Here is a 16,494-nt window from a genome sequence, read left to right as displayed (position 1 = left end):
TCACGTGCTGGTGTGATAACATTAGTCCCTTTACAAGAGCACATTTAACCCCCGAAATAATATGGATTGAAGAGCCTGTGACACATCTGTGAGTTACAAGAGTTGAGTTAGCATGGACGGAAGATGCACAAAGTAGAGTCCGACAGGCAGTGAATGAGGATGCGTGTTGCAAAATTACCTGGAATAAACAGCTAGTATAACTGTTCTGAGGTGACCCGGTGGTTGGGAGCCCCCCCCCCCCAAACCTACCAACCTGGGTTGCAAGGCTCTAAAGAGCTTAGGGTGGCCACATTCAAGCCTAGTAAAAAGAGAGAGAGCAAAACAGAAAAAAAGCAAGAAGGTAATGAGAACATGATAAGGAATGAAATAACCATGAAAGAGAGAGATATAAACACAAGGTAAAATTATGAATAAACTGGATTTGAAGAAAACTGTGATAGAAATGAAAGTATGAAATCAGCAGCACAAAGACAGAATCATAGAAATGTAGAACCAGAAGGGACTTGGTTAGGTCATCCAGTCCAATCCCCTGCACTGAGGCAGGACTAAGTATTATCTAGACCATCCTTGATACTAAATCAATAAACCAAACGATAGAAGGCATTACCCCCTCTAAACGCATATTGATGGCTACAAAATTAAGGCCATGAATTGAGAAGCTATTTAGTTAAAGAAGGAAGAGAAGATAGAGAATGATTTTTCCCCGACTCGAATGAGGTATTAAACAACAATTGAAAATGTCAAGTAACATTATTATTTTCCTATTTTTGCAACCAAAACAGGAGATAAATATCTAAAGAGACAACAAACACAGACACAGTAGAAATGGAAAGGATGCTGTTACTTAGACACTAGACATTTAGTTATTGCCAACTGAAAAACAAAAGCACTTTGCAACTTGAGAGTGTCAACAGAAAATGCATAATTTTGCACACAGCACATCTGCAGGGATAAAACAAAAGCAAAAGAATGTGAAATCTCTTATCTGCTTTTTCTACTTGCAAATGAACTATATATGACAGAATAAAACCAGGAAAAGGTCATTTCAAGAAATTTATCTGCATCACACAATGCTCTTTTCCTGGGCAATTACTTAGAGCTCAAAAAATGAGTACAAAATCAGAACTATTTATGACAATTAAACATGGAAAACCAGCCACATGTTAGTGGAAAATAAAACAGCAAATGCAAGGTTTTCAGACACAGAATTCACTTATTAGATCACAGATGGCTGCTGAAACACTGTACGCTACAGTTGCACAATAATGTAAAGTGGCAGTAGCAGTGACCTCATTCAATCTGCTTTATATGATTAAGCCAGAGTCATTATGGCATCCAGCAGTTTTACAACAATGGTGTTTTTAACAGAGAGAGAGAGAGAGAGAGAGAGAGAGAGAACATAAACTGAAAATTCAGAGTAGATAGGGTAAGAATTTAATAGCTGGAAACAAATGATGTCTATAACGAGCATATAATTTGGTGAGCAGATATGAACTCTGCAACGTTATGGCACATTTGACTCTTTCAATTTTCAAAGGGCTTTAAAATATTAATGAATATGATACAGATAACTTAACCCCAGTTTTAAGAAGGGAACACTCATGAGAAGAGAGCCTATGTCTCGCCCAGAGCTACAGGGAAAACCAATCTCACAGCTGGGATTTCGACCTTAGGAGTTCCCGACTCCTGGTTTGGTGTCCAGAACGCACGCTGCTCCCTCTCTCAATAAACTAGTTCAATCTGGGGTTTAGAATCTTTAAAGCATTATAAAAAAAATTGATTTGTACAGATATTTTCTAGTGGCACAAAAGCAGAACACCGTGAAGAAGTGGTGTTAGAAACAGCATGCCAAGTGAACGGCCTTCATTAGCTCTGGCTCAGGTCTGTTCAACCTCATAGAAAAGACTAATGGCAGTCTACTGGAATAGCTGTTAGCGTGAGCCATCAGAAAGCGCAGGTGCACTTCATTTAGCCCCTGCATATTTCACTGCTATTGAATATTGCTTGTTAGACCCAGGCGGTGTTTCAATTCCTGTGTCACATTAGGAACCTTGTTTAAGAAATAAAAATGAAAATGAAAAGATAAGAAAACGTGCTTAGTAAAACAAACTGGCTTGAGATGCTCACTTGCCTTTACGTCCCTAGATCGTTCTCTGCATTGCTGCTGTTTCAGAGTAGAGCTCGTCTCTAAGGGCAGGTCTATACAACTCCTTGAGTCGATCCAACTTACATCGCTCAGGGGTGTGAAAAAGCCAGCCCCGCATAGACACAAGTTTCGTGCTATCCACGCTGGTGCTGTCTCCTGCCAACGTAGCTTACGCTTCTCGCCACGGTGGAGTAATGACGACGACGGGAGAGCGCTCTCCCGTGGGCACAGTGTGTCTTCTTCACCAGACATGCCACAGTGGCGCAGCTGCATCAGTGTAGCGCTGTAGTGTAGACGTGCCCGAAGATGTGGGGACACGTCCTAGGGACGGATTCGGTACTGGCTAGGGATGGATTAGAGCAGGGAGAGTCAATAGGCAGACTGCAGGCCAGATCTGGACTGCCAGACCCTTTTGAACAGACCCTGAAATCTTTTTATTAATTATTATTATAATTATTGTTGTTTTTATTTTCTCTGGAGTCTGAACCTTGACTACACCTTGACCAAGAAATCTGAACCCTAACAAAAAATAAATTGACCATCCCTGGACTAGACTAGGATCACCTAAGACCTTTTCCATCTTTAATGTCTACAACCGACATCAAGCTTAAAAAAAATCTATTTATTCAAATTATAAAGACTCTAATAACCCAGCCATTAAAACTTTTCTGGACTTTTGCACTCTCTCAGCTTAGTGTCTACAGCTTTGAAGTAAGCACATCTAGGAAGGCTGGTTCACTGCAGGAAGGTGGAGGCCTTTACCTCTTTAAATGGTTAACAACCTCTACTAATAAAAGGAGCTGGGGAAATGAAGACTATATAGTAACACACGGCAGCAGCCACCACAGTCCAGCAGAAACTAGAGTCATTTGCAGGATTCAAAGTACAATACAGATTCCTAGATACTAAAGGAAAGAAGCTATAAATTGGGGCATTAAGCGCTCTCCCATTGGCATACAGCATCTTCACAGAATCATCAGACTAGAAGGGACCCCGAGAGGTCATCGAGTCCAGTCCCCTGCACCCATGGCAGGGCTAAGTATTATCTTCTAGACCATCCCTGACAGGTGTTTGTCCAGCCTGCTCTTAAAAATCCCCAATGATGGAGATTCCACAACCTCCCTAGGCAATTTATTCCAGTGCTTAACCACCCTGACAGTTAGGAAGTTTTTCCTAATGTCCAACCTGACCCTCCCTTGCTGCAATTTAAGCCCATTGCTGCTTGTCCGATCCTCAAAGGTTAAGAACAATAATTCTTCTCCCTCCTCCATGTAACAACCTTTTATGTACTTGAAAACTGTTCTCATGTCCCCTCTCAGTCTTCTCCGCAGCTGTGCCCATGAAGCACTTCTCGTGTGGACCTGCCTGTACGGTAAGTACGTCGCTGTTCTTTAGTTCAGTGACAAGGCATTTTTCTAGAGAGCTCGAGCTCCTAATGATTTTACACTCAAATATACGAAACTGGCTATGATGAAATACAGTAAAAAAATCCTCTATTTATGAAAATAGCCCAGATACAGGATTGTTCTTTCAGGGACTGGGATCGAAAAGAAAGTGATCTCTGGACTGAAGCCTCACGCAAGCAGCAATTTGATCAAGGGATCTAGGATTTGGGAACAGAGCAAATCTAAACAACAGTAATAATAGTTACTAACTGTAGATGACGGTTAATATTCCTCAGGTCTTGTTATACTACTCTGATTCACTGTGTAGAACAGAGGTCCCCAAACTGTGGGGCATGCCCACCAAGGGAACATGGAGGAATGTTTGGTGGGGCGCAGTTGGGGCCTGGGCCAGCCCCGATGGGGGTGAGGAGGGAGCACCACCCAGCTCCATTCCTGGTTGCCGGGGCCCCAGCCACTGGCCTTGGTCCCCAGTTGAGGTTCCACTCCCGCCCCCCGCTGTGGCCCTAGCCTCAGCCCCCTTACCCCTGTCTGCGTCCCCCTCCTTTCCCAGAGCCATGGCCCTGCTCCTGGCCTGGGGGGGGGGGAGGAAGAGGAGGGGGGAAACAAGGTAAAAAGTTCAGGGACCACTGGAATAGAAGTTAAGGCTTGTATTAAAGCTATATGTATGCACAACTTAGTTTAAAAGATGAAACAAACACACACTTTCTTAACAAGTTGGCACCCATACTCCCTTAATAACCTGTGTTATTAGTGGTTTAACACAGCCCTAGCAAAAAAAGCCACCACACAGCAAGGCACAACCTAAGGCTTGTGCAATTCATTCAGTACTGCCAGGGAGCTGGAAATGGTGAAGGGACACTTCCATGAGGAAGTAGAAAGACCTTTTCCCTTCCTCAGCACTGGAAGAGGATAGTAACAGATGTGCTTTTCAAACTATTAAACATGTACCAGCAGACTACACTACCCAATCCATCAGCATTTTGTTGGTTTTTTTAAAATCATGCTTGCCTCCCAGGGAGTGAACAAACTACATAATAAATCAGCATTTCTGATTCACATGTTTGATGGGGAACGGTCTTCAGAAGGATAGTGGAATTTTTTTGAAGCCCAAATTCTCCCTGTTCTGGGAGTCACCCAACATTCCCACCAGTCTACATTCACCTCAGCAGAACTCTGTCTCAAATAATTGGCTACGCAAGTTACAATCTAGAGAGGAATAGGACCCAACACAGCATATGTCTCTAGCTTCTGGACTACGTGGGAGGCAGCGTGTCCACCTCGGGTATGTGGCAAAGGGCATAAATACTGAGTAAGAAACATTCAAATGTTGCAAGGCTGAGATTTTCAAAGTGGCTTGTGTTTCTGGAGGCCTTAGAAGGGGGCTGATTTTCAGAAAGGGCTGAAAAGCCACCCACTGATGCTAGGTCCTCTCTCAGGTTGGGCACCCAAAAGGCAACACAACCAAAAAATTGTTCGTCACTCCTGAAAATCTTTGCCAAATAACATTTACATGGTTCATTTTTCTCTCATCATTTTAAGATCTTTACACAGGAAGAGGCGATCTCTTTGGGTAGTGAGGGAAGGATGGGCGAGGAGAAAGGCTGCTTTTGCCCACAGTGTATTGTACAGCATGTTTTTATTCACCACTAATAAGCTGACAAACCCAACCCACCAGCAATGCTATGGCTGACCTAATCTTCTGCAACCCAGGAAGTTTAATGCTCTTGGCACTGGAATTACTTTGGTCTTTATGATCTCTCTTGCCTTTGGAAGATACTTAGAAATTTGCTGTCTTAGATGGAAAGGTTGAAGAACTGTAGGGTGTAAGTTTATAAGTCAGACATTTAAAGAAATTTTCAGCTGAACTTTTCAAAGCATGTATTGAATGGTTTCCAGATAGGATTGCCTGTCACAATTTTTTTCTTAATGCGAATACAGCTCTGGCATTCAGGGGTCTCAATTGAGAGGTACATACAGGACCGAGAGGAGACCCCAAGGTTCTTAGCTAATAGATCCCTTCCAATCTAAGGCGAAACCTCTCCCATGTATTCATTCTTTATCTCTATCTCACTCACACACACACACTGCTTAGAAGACTACAGAGGACCGGAGTAATAATGGCTTGTTATTGAACAAGACAAGATAATCTGGTACACCTCACACCATGCGAGCGATGTGCCTCTCCCTGACATATTTGGCACTGTTATTCACATCTTGTATGAAGTGTCACACATGCCGATATTAGCCAAAGTACAGCATACATGTTATTCTTGTTCTTTCAGACACACGAAACTTCTTGGCATCTCCCTATTGAAATATCATGCCAGTTTAACACACTAAGCCCTTGGTGCATGGCTCTTTGGAGCACGTTATGTTTGTCTTGTTTAGTTTTCAGATCACTAAACACAGATCAACAGCGGTAGAGTGTATAACTGACACAGTCCCCTCTTATTCGACAGCACATGTACTGGGGCTCTAAAGGAAAAGGTGGAAGCATCAGAAAATGTTTGGTGATATTACCGAACACAAAGGTCTGCTATCATATGAGGAATCGGTGGGCTGCTGACCCTCGGGAATGTCTGAGAATTAGCAACAACAAAGCCAACAGGGATTCTGCTGAACCCTAAACCATATCTTAGGGTCACATTCTACTCTCATTTAGGCTAGCGTAAACTGGGAATAATTCCAATGAATGCAGTGGCGGTGCTCTGGTTTTACATCAGTGTAAGTGAGAGCAGACGACGACCCTTCACAAGGTTGCACCTAAAGGAGAAAAACAGCCAACTAGTAGAAATAGAGAGAAGTAGGACAGTGCACACCGAGTTCAGCATTTGTATCAGTGAAAACGTATAGACGTAGTCAGGCAACACAACACAACACACCTCCGCACACCCCCCTTCCAACATGTATACTAGACAGCAAAATCAGAAACACATCTACACAAGAGACCAAGAAACTCTCTTCCCGCAGAATGGGAAGCATGGTCTTCTCCATACCTATATTTCATTCCTGGCTGTTTCACGCTGGATTCACTTGAGGATGGAGCATTTTGCACAGAGAGCTGCCCCAGACTCCGGGCAACCATGGCCACTGCTCGGAATTTGCTACGCGTGCCAAGGCTGGGACTGCTGGCATTTTGTCTGTTCAGTCGATCTTCTGCACTCCGGCTCTTTATGCTGTGCTCTGAGCATACAAAAGAAACCTGCATAGTGTCCTCGCTTTATTTTGGTTGCAGAAATCCCCTCCCCACTTTAGCTCTCAGAAGTGTTCTGTTCCACAGCAGGCTGCCCTCTCTCCCCGGGAGGGCTGGAGGAGGACATGGGTTGTAAGTGTTTTCCCTGGGAATACAGAATATTCAGAACCCCCCCCAAAAAACAAAACAAAAACACCACATAACAAACAAGCAGAAGATGCAGCTCTTGCAATTTCAACCTTCTGTCATAGGAGAAAGTCTGCCGGGGAAAAAACACAACTAAATGAACTGGGAAGGTTAAGAAATAATAGAGTCAAATCCATTTACATCCCAGCTTGCATCCTTCTGCCATGCAATGCTTTCCCTGCTCCCACACTTGACGGTGTAGCTCAGTGTTTCTCTGAAGTAGCTTTTCAAAGTTTAATGGATGCTGTTTGCCACTAAGTTAAACACTGTGGCTGGCAAATAAATAAATATTTACGCTGTATTTCTGTTTATTTTTAAATCTCAGACTTTCAGCTCTGTTAGGTAAAAATCTTCTGCAGGTTTCCACATGCACAGGAGCCAGGCCATTCAGACCCAGCTGGTTATAGGCAAAGCAAACATCCATCGGGCCTTCATTGAAGGTAAAAAGCTTGCCAAGCCCCCAAATTCTTCTGCTTCTTGAGCCCTGCAGAGGAATTCCTGTCTCTCTCCCTCACTGACCCCTGCGACAGCTGCTTCCTTGCCAGATCCAGGGCTGGATTTCTGAAGCGAAGAGGGCAGCGTGACTATGCTGCCACGGATCCTGCTGGATTCCCAGGCTCGGCTAAATCAATTAGGTAACCAGTGGGCTGAGCAGGAAACATTCAGCAATTCATTAACAACAAAAAGGGGGTTCCTTGCTGCGTCTCCCAGGGAAGAATAACTAGAGAGACAGCTGTGGGTGTTAGTGGATTTGCTGCACGCAGCTGCTCTGTGGGTCACTAATGGTCTCTCAAGGGGGGGAGGGAGGGGTTTCCTCCCCCCTCAGTTTCTGCTCCCTCTCATCTCTGTCCCTCCATCTCCAAATGTTGAGATGAATAGTGACAACAGCTAAATTTAGATAGTAAATTGGGTGAAGCAGAGACCTCCCTCCTGTATGTCTGTAAAGCAGCATTTAAACATTACTACTAGAGTGCAAGAATGGAGAGACCCAGCTTGTATTTGCTACATGTTTTATGAAAAAAAACAATGTCCTATTCAGCTCTGAAGCAGAAACGTAACCATTTCAAATACAAGAGTCAACAATGTCACAGACTGGAACCGACGCAGTTTGCAGTGTTTTCATAAGCATGTGCGGCGGTTGTTCTAAAACCTATTTTTATTCTTTGCCTTTAAATGGTCGTGGTGAATTTTACCACCAAAGAGAGGTACTAGTGGCTTTGCATCTACAGGCTAGTACAGAGGGGTTTGCTAATAAAATACACAAAGCCTCTCCCCACAGAAGACAGGACATGAGAAAAAGGAGACCATTACAGGACAGGAGGCTGCACGGGATGTGCTGGGGGCTCCCAAATTCCAACAGCCACAACAAAGGTTTCAGATCGGATTCCAAGGACTTCGGCCACGAAAACGGATCTCTTCTCCTCACGCTAATTCAAAGGGGGGAAAGACCATGGCAGTAGCAAGAGACGAATTAATCAGCATTGGCTTTGCCTTGCCAGGCCCGCTGCCATGCCTGGAGCAGATCCTGCTGCTCCCAGGTGAACACGTTAGGACCCATCTGATAGCCGAACAGGACAGCAGGGCTGTGCAACGTAACAGTTCTGGGAATACTAAAGTAATTTAAAAAAGGACTTTAGATTAGCCAAAGGGACAGAAATGATCGCTACCCCTTCCTGCTTCTCCACGTGGGCACCAATGATACTGCCAAGAATGACCTTGAGCGGATCACTGCGGACTATGTGGCTCTAGGAAGAAGAATAAAGGAGTTGGAGGCGCAAGTGGTGTTCTCGTCCATCCTCCCCGTGGAAGGAAAAGGCCTAGGTAGGGAGCGTCGAATCGTGGAAGTCAACGAATGGCTACGCAGATGGTGTTGGAGAGAAGGCTTTGGTTTCTTTGACCATGGGATGGTGTTCCATGAAGGAGGAGTGCTGGGTAGAGACGGGCTCCATCTTACGAAGAGAGGGAAGAGCATCTTTGCCAGCAGGCTGGCTAACCTAGTGAGGAGGGCTTTAAACTAGGTTCACCGGGGGAAGGAGACCAAAGCCCTGAGGTAAGTGGGAAAGCGGGATACCGGGAGGAAGCACAGGCAGGAATGTCTGTGAGGGGAGGGCTCCTGCCTCATACTGGCAATGAGGGGCGATCAACAGGTTATCTCAAGTGCTTATATACAAATGCACAAAGCCTTGGAAACAAGCAGGGAGAACTGGAGGTCCTGGTGATGTCAAGGAATTATGACGTGATCGGAATAACAGAGACTTGGTGGGATAACTCATATGACTGGAGTACTGTCATGGATGGTTATAAACTGTTCAGGAAGGACAGGCAGGGCAGAAAAGGTGGGGGAGTAGCACTGTATGTAAGGGAGCAGTATGACTGCTCAGAGCTCCGGTACGAAACTGCAGAAAAACCTGAGTGTCTCTGGATTAAGTTTAGAAGTGTGTGCAACAAGAGTGATGTAGTGGTGGGAGTCTGCTATAGACCACCGGACCAGGGGGATGAGGTGGATGAGGCTTTCTTCCGGCAGCTCACGGAAGCTACTAGATCGCATGCCCTGATTCTCATGGGTGACTTTAATTTTCCTGATATCTGCTGGGAGAGCAATACAGCGGTGCATAGACAATCCAGGAAGTTTTTGGAAAGCGTAGGGGACAATTTCCTGGCGCAAGTGCTAGAGGAGCCAACTAGGGGGGGTGCTTTTCTTGACCTGCTGCTCACAAACCGGGTAGAATTAGTGGGGGAAGCAAAAGTGGATGGGAATCTGGGAGGCAGTGACCATGAGTTGGTTGAGTTCAGGATCCTGACGCAGGGAACAAAGGTAAGCAGCAGGATACGGACCCTGGACTTCAGGAAAGCAGACTTCGACTCCCTCAGGGAACGGATGGCCAGGATCCCCTGGGGGACTAACTTGAAGGGGAAAGGAGTCCAGGAGAGCTGGCTGTATTTCAAGGAATCCCTGTTGAGGTTACAGGGACAAACCATCCCGATGAGTCGAAAGAATAGTAAATATGGCAGGCGACCAACTTGGCTTAATGGTGAAATCCTAGCGGATCTTAAACATAAAAAAGAAGCTTACAAGAAGTGGAAGGTTGGACATATGACCAGGGAAGAGTATAAAAATATTGCTCGGGCATGTAGGAATGTTATCAGGAGGGCCAAATCGCACCTGGAGCTGCAGCTAGCCAGAGATGTCAAGAGTAACAAGAAGGGTTTCTTCAGGTATGTTGGCAACAAGAAGAAAGCCAAGGAATGTGTGGGCCCCTTACTGAATGAGGGAGGCAACCTAGTGACAGAGGATGTGGAAAAAGCTAATGTACTCAATGCTTTTTTTGCCTCTGTTTTCACTAACAAGGTCAGCTCCCAGACTGCTGCGCTGGGCATCACAAAATGCGGAAGAGATGGCCAGCCCTCTGTGGAGATAGAGGCGGTTAGGGACTATTTAGAAAAGCTGGACGTGCACAAGTCCATGGGGCCGGACGAGTTGCATCCGAGAGTGCTGAAGGAATTGGCGGCTGTGATTGCAGAGCCACTGGCCATTATCTTTGAAAACTCGTGGCGAACCGGGGAAGTCCCGGATGACTGGAAAAAGGCTAATGTAGTGCCAATCTTTAAGAAAGGGAAGAAGGAAGATCCTGGGAACTACAGGCCAGTCAGCCTCACCTCAGTCCCTGGAAAAATCATGGAGCAGGTCCTCAAAGAATCAATCCTGAAGCACTTGCATGAGAGGAAAGTGATCAGGAACAGCCAGCATGGATTCACCAAGGGAAGGTCATGCCTGACTAATCTAATCGCCTTTTATGATGAGATTACTGGTTCTGTGGATGAAGGGAAAGCAGTGGATGTATTGTTTCTTGACTTTAGCAAAGCTTTTGACACGGTCTCCCATAGTATTCTTGTCAGCAAGTTAAGGAAGTATGGGCTGGATGAATGCACTATAAGGTGGGTAGAAAGCTGGCTAAATTGTCGGGCTCAACGGGTAGTGATCAATGGCTCCATGTCTAGTTGGCAGCCGGTATCAAGTGGAGTGCCCCAAGGGTCGGTCCTGGGGCCGGTTTTATTCAATATCTTCATAAATGATCTGGAGGATGGTGTGGATTGCACTCTCAGCAAATTTGCGGATGATACTAAACTGGGAGGAGTGGTAGATACGCTGGAGGGGAGGGATAGGATACAGAAGGACCTAGACCAATTGGAAGATTGGGCCAAAAGGAATCTGATGAGGTTCAATAAGGATAAGTGCAGGGTCCTGCACTTAGGACGGAAGAACCCAATGCACAGCTACAGACTAGGGACCGAATGGCTAGGCAGCAGTTCTGCAGAAAAGGACCTGGGGTGACAGTGGACGAGAAGCTGGATATGAGTCAGCAGTGTGCCCTTGTTGCCAAGAAGGCCAATGGCATTTTGGGATGTATAAGTAGGGGCATAGCGAGCAGATCGAGGGACGTGATCGTTCCCCTCTATTCGACATTGGTGAGGCCTCATCTGGAGTACTGTGTCCAGTTTTGGGCCCCACACTTCAAGAAGGATGTGGATAAATTGGAGAGAGTCCAGCGAAGGGCAACAAAAATGATTAGGGGACTGGAACACATGAGTTATGAGGAGAGGCTGAGGGAGCTGGGATTGTTTAGCCTGCAGAAGAGAAGAATGAGGGGGGATTTGATAGCTGCTTTCAACTACCTGAAAGGGGGTTCCAAAGAGGATGGCTCTAGACTGTTCTCAATGGTAGCAGATGACAGAACGAGGAGTAATGGTCTCAAGTTGCAGTGGGGGAGGTTTAGATTGGATATTAGGAAAAACTTTTTCACTAAGAGGGTGGTGAAACACTGGAATGCGTTACCTAGGGAGGTGGTAGAATCTCCTTCCTTAGAGGTTTTTAAGGTCAGGCTTGACAAAGCCCTGGCTGGGATGATTTAACTGGGAATTGGTCCTGCTTTGAGCAGGGGGTTGGACTAGATGACCTTCTGGGGTCCCTTCCAACCCTGATATTCTATGATTCTATGACCTAGTATGGAGCTTGCTTTGACACAGGGCTCTTTATTTTACCCTGGCACCCCACTGTCTATCAGACACCCATGAAAGAGAGCTCCCCTCAGCAGCCCTTGCACTAAAAGGCTGCTGCTTCCAATCGTTCGGCTCCTGGGCACACTGTGCCTCGGAGACTTTGTCATGATGATGCAACTCCCTGCTAAGCAGGGCTGGCGGGAGGAGGTTTTGTGGGACCAGGCTACTGGAACCCCGTCTCCCTGGTTTGCTTGGGCCACTTCGATTAACACCCATGGAATTAATCGCATAATGGAATCGGGTAGTCTAGTTCAGCTCCAGATTAAAAACCCTTTTTCCTCTGAAGCCGGCAGGGTGCAGAATGCTGATCCACAGCCTCTTGCAGGGGAGCCCTGGGGGATCTCCCCACCACAGGAGTGAGAACCGCGTCCCGGGCTCGCCCCTCCCTGGCGGAAAAAGGCACTTTATTTGGGAGGGAAGATGCTTTCTCCCTGCCGGGGTTCGGTGTGCTGCCTTCACAGCGCTCCCAAGCATCTGCCTGCAGAGCTCAGCTCCCAAACACCGACCCCTTGCACGGCGCTGTCAGAGCGCTGGGCTAGCGGCCTACGCACACTAGATGTTGCGGTGTCTTCCTAGGGACCTTTTAACTCAATGAAAAATTCTCCCTCCCTCCCTTCCTCTCTCTCTCTCTCTCTCACACACACACAGCCTGTATGTCTCTATGATTTATCTTTAGAAACAGGCGAACACCTGCAAAACTAAGTATCTTTAGATTCTCAATCTAGAAAGGGTGCAGGGGCCAGATTTGGATACTGGCTCCACAGAGGCCCTAGCTATGACCGGAAATGGGGCTTATGTATTCTCTCTCTTTGACAGCTGTGGGGTAACTGCAAGATGGCTCTTATGGAATTTTCTTAAAATCGGATCAAAGTCAAAAATAAAATCTCCCAGCAAGAATGTTTCATCGCTCACCCTTTTAAAACATTTCTGTCGCCGGAGTAAAACCCTAGAGAAATGCTAAGAGCACTCCAGTGTGGGGAAATTTCTTTCCCTGTAATGTACTCTTGGTTTTTAATTTAATTCAACACACCACTCAGTGTTATTGCTTGTGTGACCCCTGCCTGAAGGCTCTCCGAACAGGGGGCAAATTGACCAATGGGAGGCAAAATTTTAACCATTCAAAGCTACACAATCTCATCTCATTTTTAAACTATTTTGTGATTTCAAACATAAAATATGAGCCCTCTATTAAACACTCTCATGTCTTCCGAATGCAATATTAGACCTTCCGATGCAGAACTTCTGCCTGCAGCAGCATCCCCTCTCCTGTGTTGTCCTTTTAACTGACATATGTGGAAGCTTCTCTTTCAGTAGGAACAGGAGAATGCTTCCGTGATCAGGAAATAATTGTTTAATCAATCACATGGTCCAGAAAAATAACATTGAAGTAACAAACTGGATTATCAATATAATTATGTGAATTAATTTGTAAAGCACTTTTACACAATGAAAATTGTTTTGGTGTGTGGGTGTCTGATGGGAATAAAAATCACATAAATTTGAACTCAGATCTCCCCCCCTCCCCAAACCTTGTAATCCAGTGATGTTTTCTTCTGCCTCAAAGATCCTTAATCCATACAGTTGAGCCAGTGTAATCCTACTTAGCTCTCTCCAGACCTTGATTGCAGTTTCCAATTCTATTGCAACCAGTTCAGAAATTCCCGATGACAAAGGGGGAATTCTTGCCCCTACTGAAGTTAATCATAGTTTTCCTATTGACGTCAGCAAAGTCTTCACAATACCGGAGGTCCCTCTAGTACGCACAAATTAAACAAACACAACCCCCCTGCGATGCAAACCCAACACCACGCACATTTACCCAAAAAATCCTCCTAAACAAAAACCAACCAACCAACCAGCCCACCCCCAGCCCTAACAAAAAACCAAAAACAACATTGCCCAAAACTCCTGGGAATCAGAACCTCCAGCAAAAAGCTCCCATTGAGATCAGCTCCTACTGGGACTCAACACTGGTGGTAAAGTTCCATTTGCATATTCAAAATTACTTACTTTAATTTTTGCTCAGGCTATTTTTAGCTCTATACAGCCAGGTGCACACCAGGTACCACTTTAACAGCTGACCATTACAGTGTCTGCAGCCTGAATGGGACTGGCTTCTCACCAGCAGAAAGAGATTATCTCACTCACCTTGTCTCCTTAATATCCTGGGACCTACACGGCTATAGCAACACAGAGTGCATCTTGAATGGCAAGTCTCGCAGGCCATTCCAGACCTGCTAGCCGGCACAGAAGCTGTAAAAGGCTGGTGTAATCCTAGAAGTTCTCATTGCAATAATCCTTTGCCGTGAGGTTCTTCCTAAGAGATAACTGATCTGGATGCACAGAGTCTGACACTGCATCACCCAGCTCCCTGTGCAATCACTTACACCAGTGCAAAGAGTATAAAACATGGCCATCCTGGTCTGGCAGCACTTTATACCCAACTTGCACTGGTGTGATGGCCGTACGAGCTGCATGGCGATGGAGAATCAGGCCCATTTGCTTTTATTGTGTGGTAGTTTAAATAGACTTGAGATCCAAAGTATTTACAAAAAAAAATAATGCTAAAATTTCTGCCAAGATTGCTAGTTATTTTATTAATTACTACTTATATGATGGACCCATTAGACTAGGCCTTACACAAACACACAAATAGACACGGAGCCTGTACCAAAGGGTTTGTAGCCTAAGATGATGAACAGCACAGAGGGACAGAAGAGGGAAATATCCAAATATAAACTTGTAGCATACCCACTCTTCTCTTCTTTCCGGCCCCAGGCCCGCTAGCCCATATCATTTGTTGTAGGCATCATGGCAGAAAGCAGCCCTGAGGAGGGATGGGAAAAGAAAAGTGTCCTTGCAGATTACTTCTAACATCCTGGCAGACTAGGTCACTGACACACGGGCACCCATCCGACAAGGAGCAGTTCCTGCACCCCAGACAGACACAGTGAATCAGAACTAATCTGCATGTGACCCTTTAGTGCCTCCAGAGGAGAAGCAGGAAAACCTCCCTGATCCCAGATTAAAAGTTCCTTGCAGGAGGCATAGGCCAAAGCCCCCGACTAAAACAAAAGCCAGAAAAATGCAGTTTCCCACCTGTCGTGAAGCCCCAGGAGCTCAGAGAAGAATCCAGCCCAGCGTGCGGGATGCACACAGAAGCTGCGCATTCAGCTCTAAACCCTTCATCCACGTTGGTTATTAGAAAAAATTCACTGTACTACAGCAGCAATTGCCAGAGGTCACTCCAGCCATCGCCCTGTGCCGGAGGCTCTTGGACCCTGGAATTTGAATGGCAGTTTATTGCTGATGCTGCCGCTGCCCCCTACCCCCAATCTGGCATCTTTCAGAAATTGCTCCATTTCGTTGGGCCCTGGAACCCCAGCCCCACAGAAAGCACCGTGTGTCATGCACAACCATATCGCAGCAACAGGTAAAATTACTACCCCTTGGCTGGGGCAGCAAACGTGCTGTAGGTGTTAATAGGACATCCTCTAGATATTTACATGACAAACCTAGAACTCCTCTGAATATTTATTGCATGCTAGGAAAAGGATAAGACAACTGAACCCAGAGTTTCCAACTGCAGATATAAGAATATAACAAACATTTATAGGGCGCCATGAGCGCACAAAGCACTTTAAGAAATGTGGACTATGTCCATGTCCCAAAGTTCAGTGGTTCTCAACCAGGGGTACACGCACCCCTGGGGATACACAGAGATCTTCCGGGGGTACATCAACTCATCTAGATATTTGCTTAGTTTTACAACAGGCTATATAAAAAGCACTAGTGAAGTCAGTACAAACTAAAATTTCATACAGACAATGACTTGTTTATACTGCTCTATATACTACACAATGAAATATATGTACAATATTTATATTCCGATTGGTTTATTTTATAGTGACATGGTAAAATCGAAAACGTAAGCAACTTTTCAGTAATCGTGTGCGGTGACACTTTCGTGTTCTTGTCTGATTTTGTAAGCAAGTAGTTTTTAAGTGAGGTGAAACCTGGGAGACGCAAGACAAATCAGACTCCTGAAAGGGGTGCAGTGGTCTGGAAAGGTTGAGAGCCCCTGCACTAGGCCCTTGCATCTCTAATTTCTAGCAGCGACCTCCGTGTGACACTCTAAGTGTGTTTTTTGGTTCCCTAATTTTACTGGTTTATTTAAAATGAGTTTCAGGGTGATCATGAAAAATGATGTGTTGATTTGCTGTACAATCACTTAAAAGGTTTTTACTGGTCGACCTCCAGAATTATTTACTGCCATTAGAAATAAATCCTCTTAATTTATACAGCGATTTATTAGAGAAGGAAATAAATTTTCAGCTGGTGACTTTTTCAGTCAATAAATTATTACTCAGAGGAAATGCCCTGAAAACGGAACAATTTCTCTTTATGCAATTCTGATCCCCAGAACAACCCCTCCCCCGGAAAGGGTCTCTGCTTCTAAGCCAGAATGTTTAAACTCACCAATTGAAAAGCTACTGAAGTGGAGC

At 45.3% G+C, this 16,494-nt stretch overlaps 1 protein-coding gene across 12 annotated transcripts in view; it reads right to left on the bottom strand.

Annotated features, from left to right (window-relative positions):
• The window catches only part of KCNAB2 (potassium voltage-gated channel subfamily A regulatory beta subunit 2), a 113,278-nt gene that overhangs the window by 31,217 nt on the left and 65,567 nt on the right, over positions 1-16,494 (bottom strand). Inside the window, exon 1 of one of the 12 annotated variants that reach the window (XM_073316261.2) lies at positions 14,741-14,784. The exons of 9 other annotated variants lie outside the window; for them this stretch is intronic. Coding sequence is in view for 2 of the 3 variants with exons in the window: in XM_073316250.2 (XP_073172351.1) it covers positions 6,549-6,760 (212 nt within the window). In the remaining variant the exon portion in view is untranslated. Of the gene's footprint in view, positions 1-6,548; positions 7,043-14,740; positions 14,785-16,494 lie in introns of those variants that run through there. 2 more of the 12 variants (XM_073316250.2, XM_073316251.2) reach the window with 2 other exon arrangements.

The sequence above is a fragment of the Lepidochelys kempii genome, chromosome 18, assembly GCF_965140285.1.
Source record: "Lepidochelys kempii isolate rLepKem1 chromosome 18, rLepKem1.hap1, whole genome shotgun sequence".
Classification (NCBI taxonomy): Eukaryota; Metazoa; Chordata; order Testudines; family Cheloniidae; genus Lepidochelys; species Lepidochelys kempii.
This window is presented reverse-complemented; position numbering and strand designations above follow the sequence as displayed.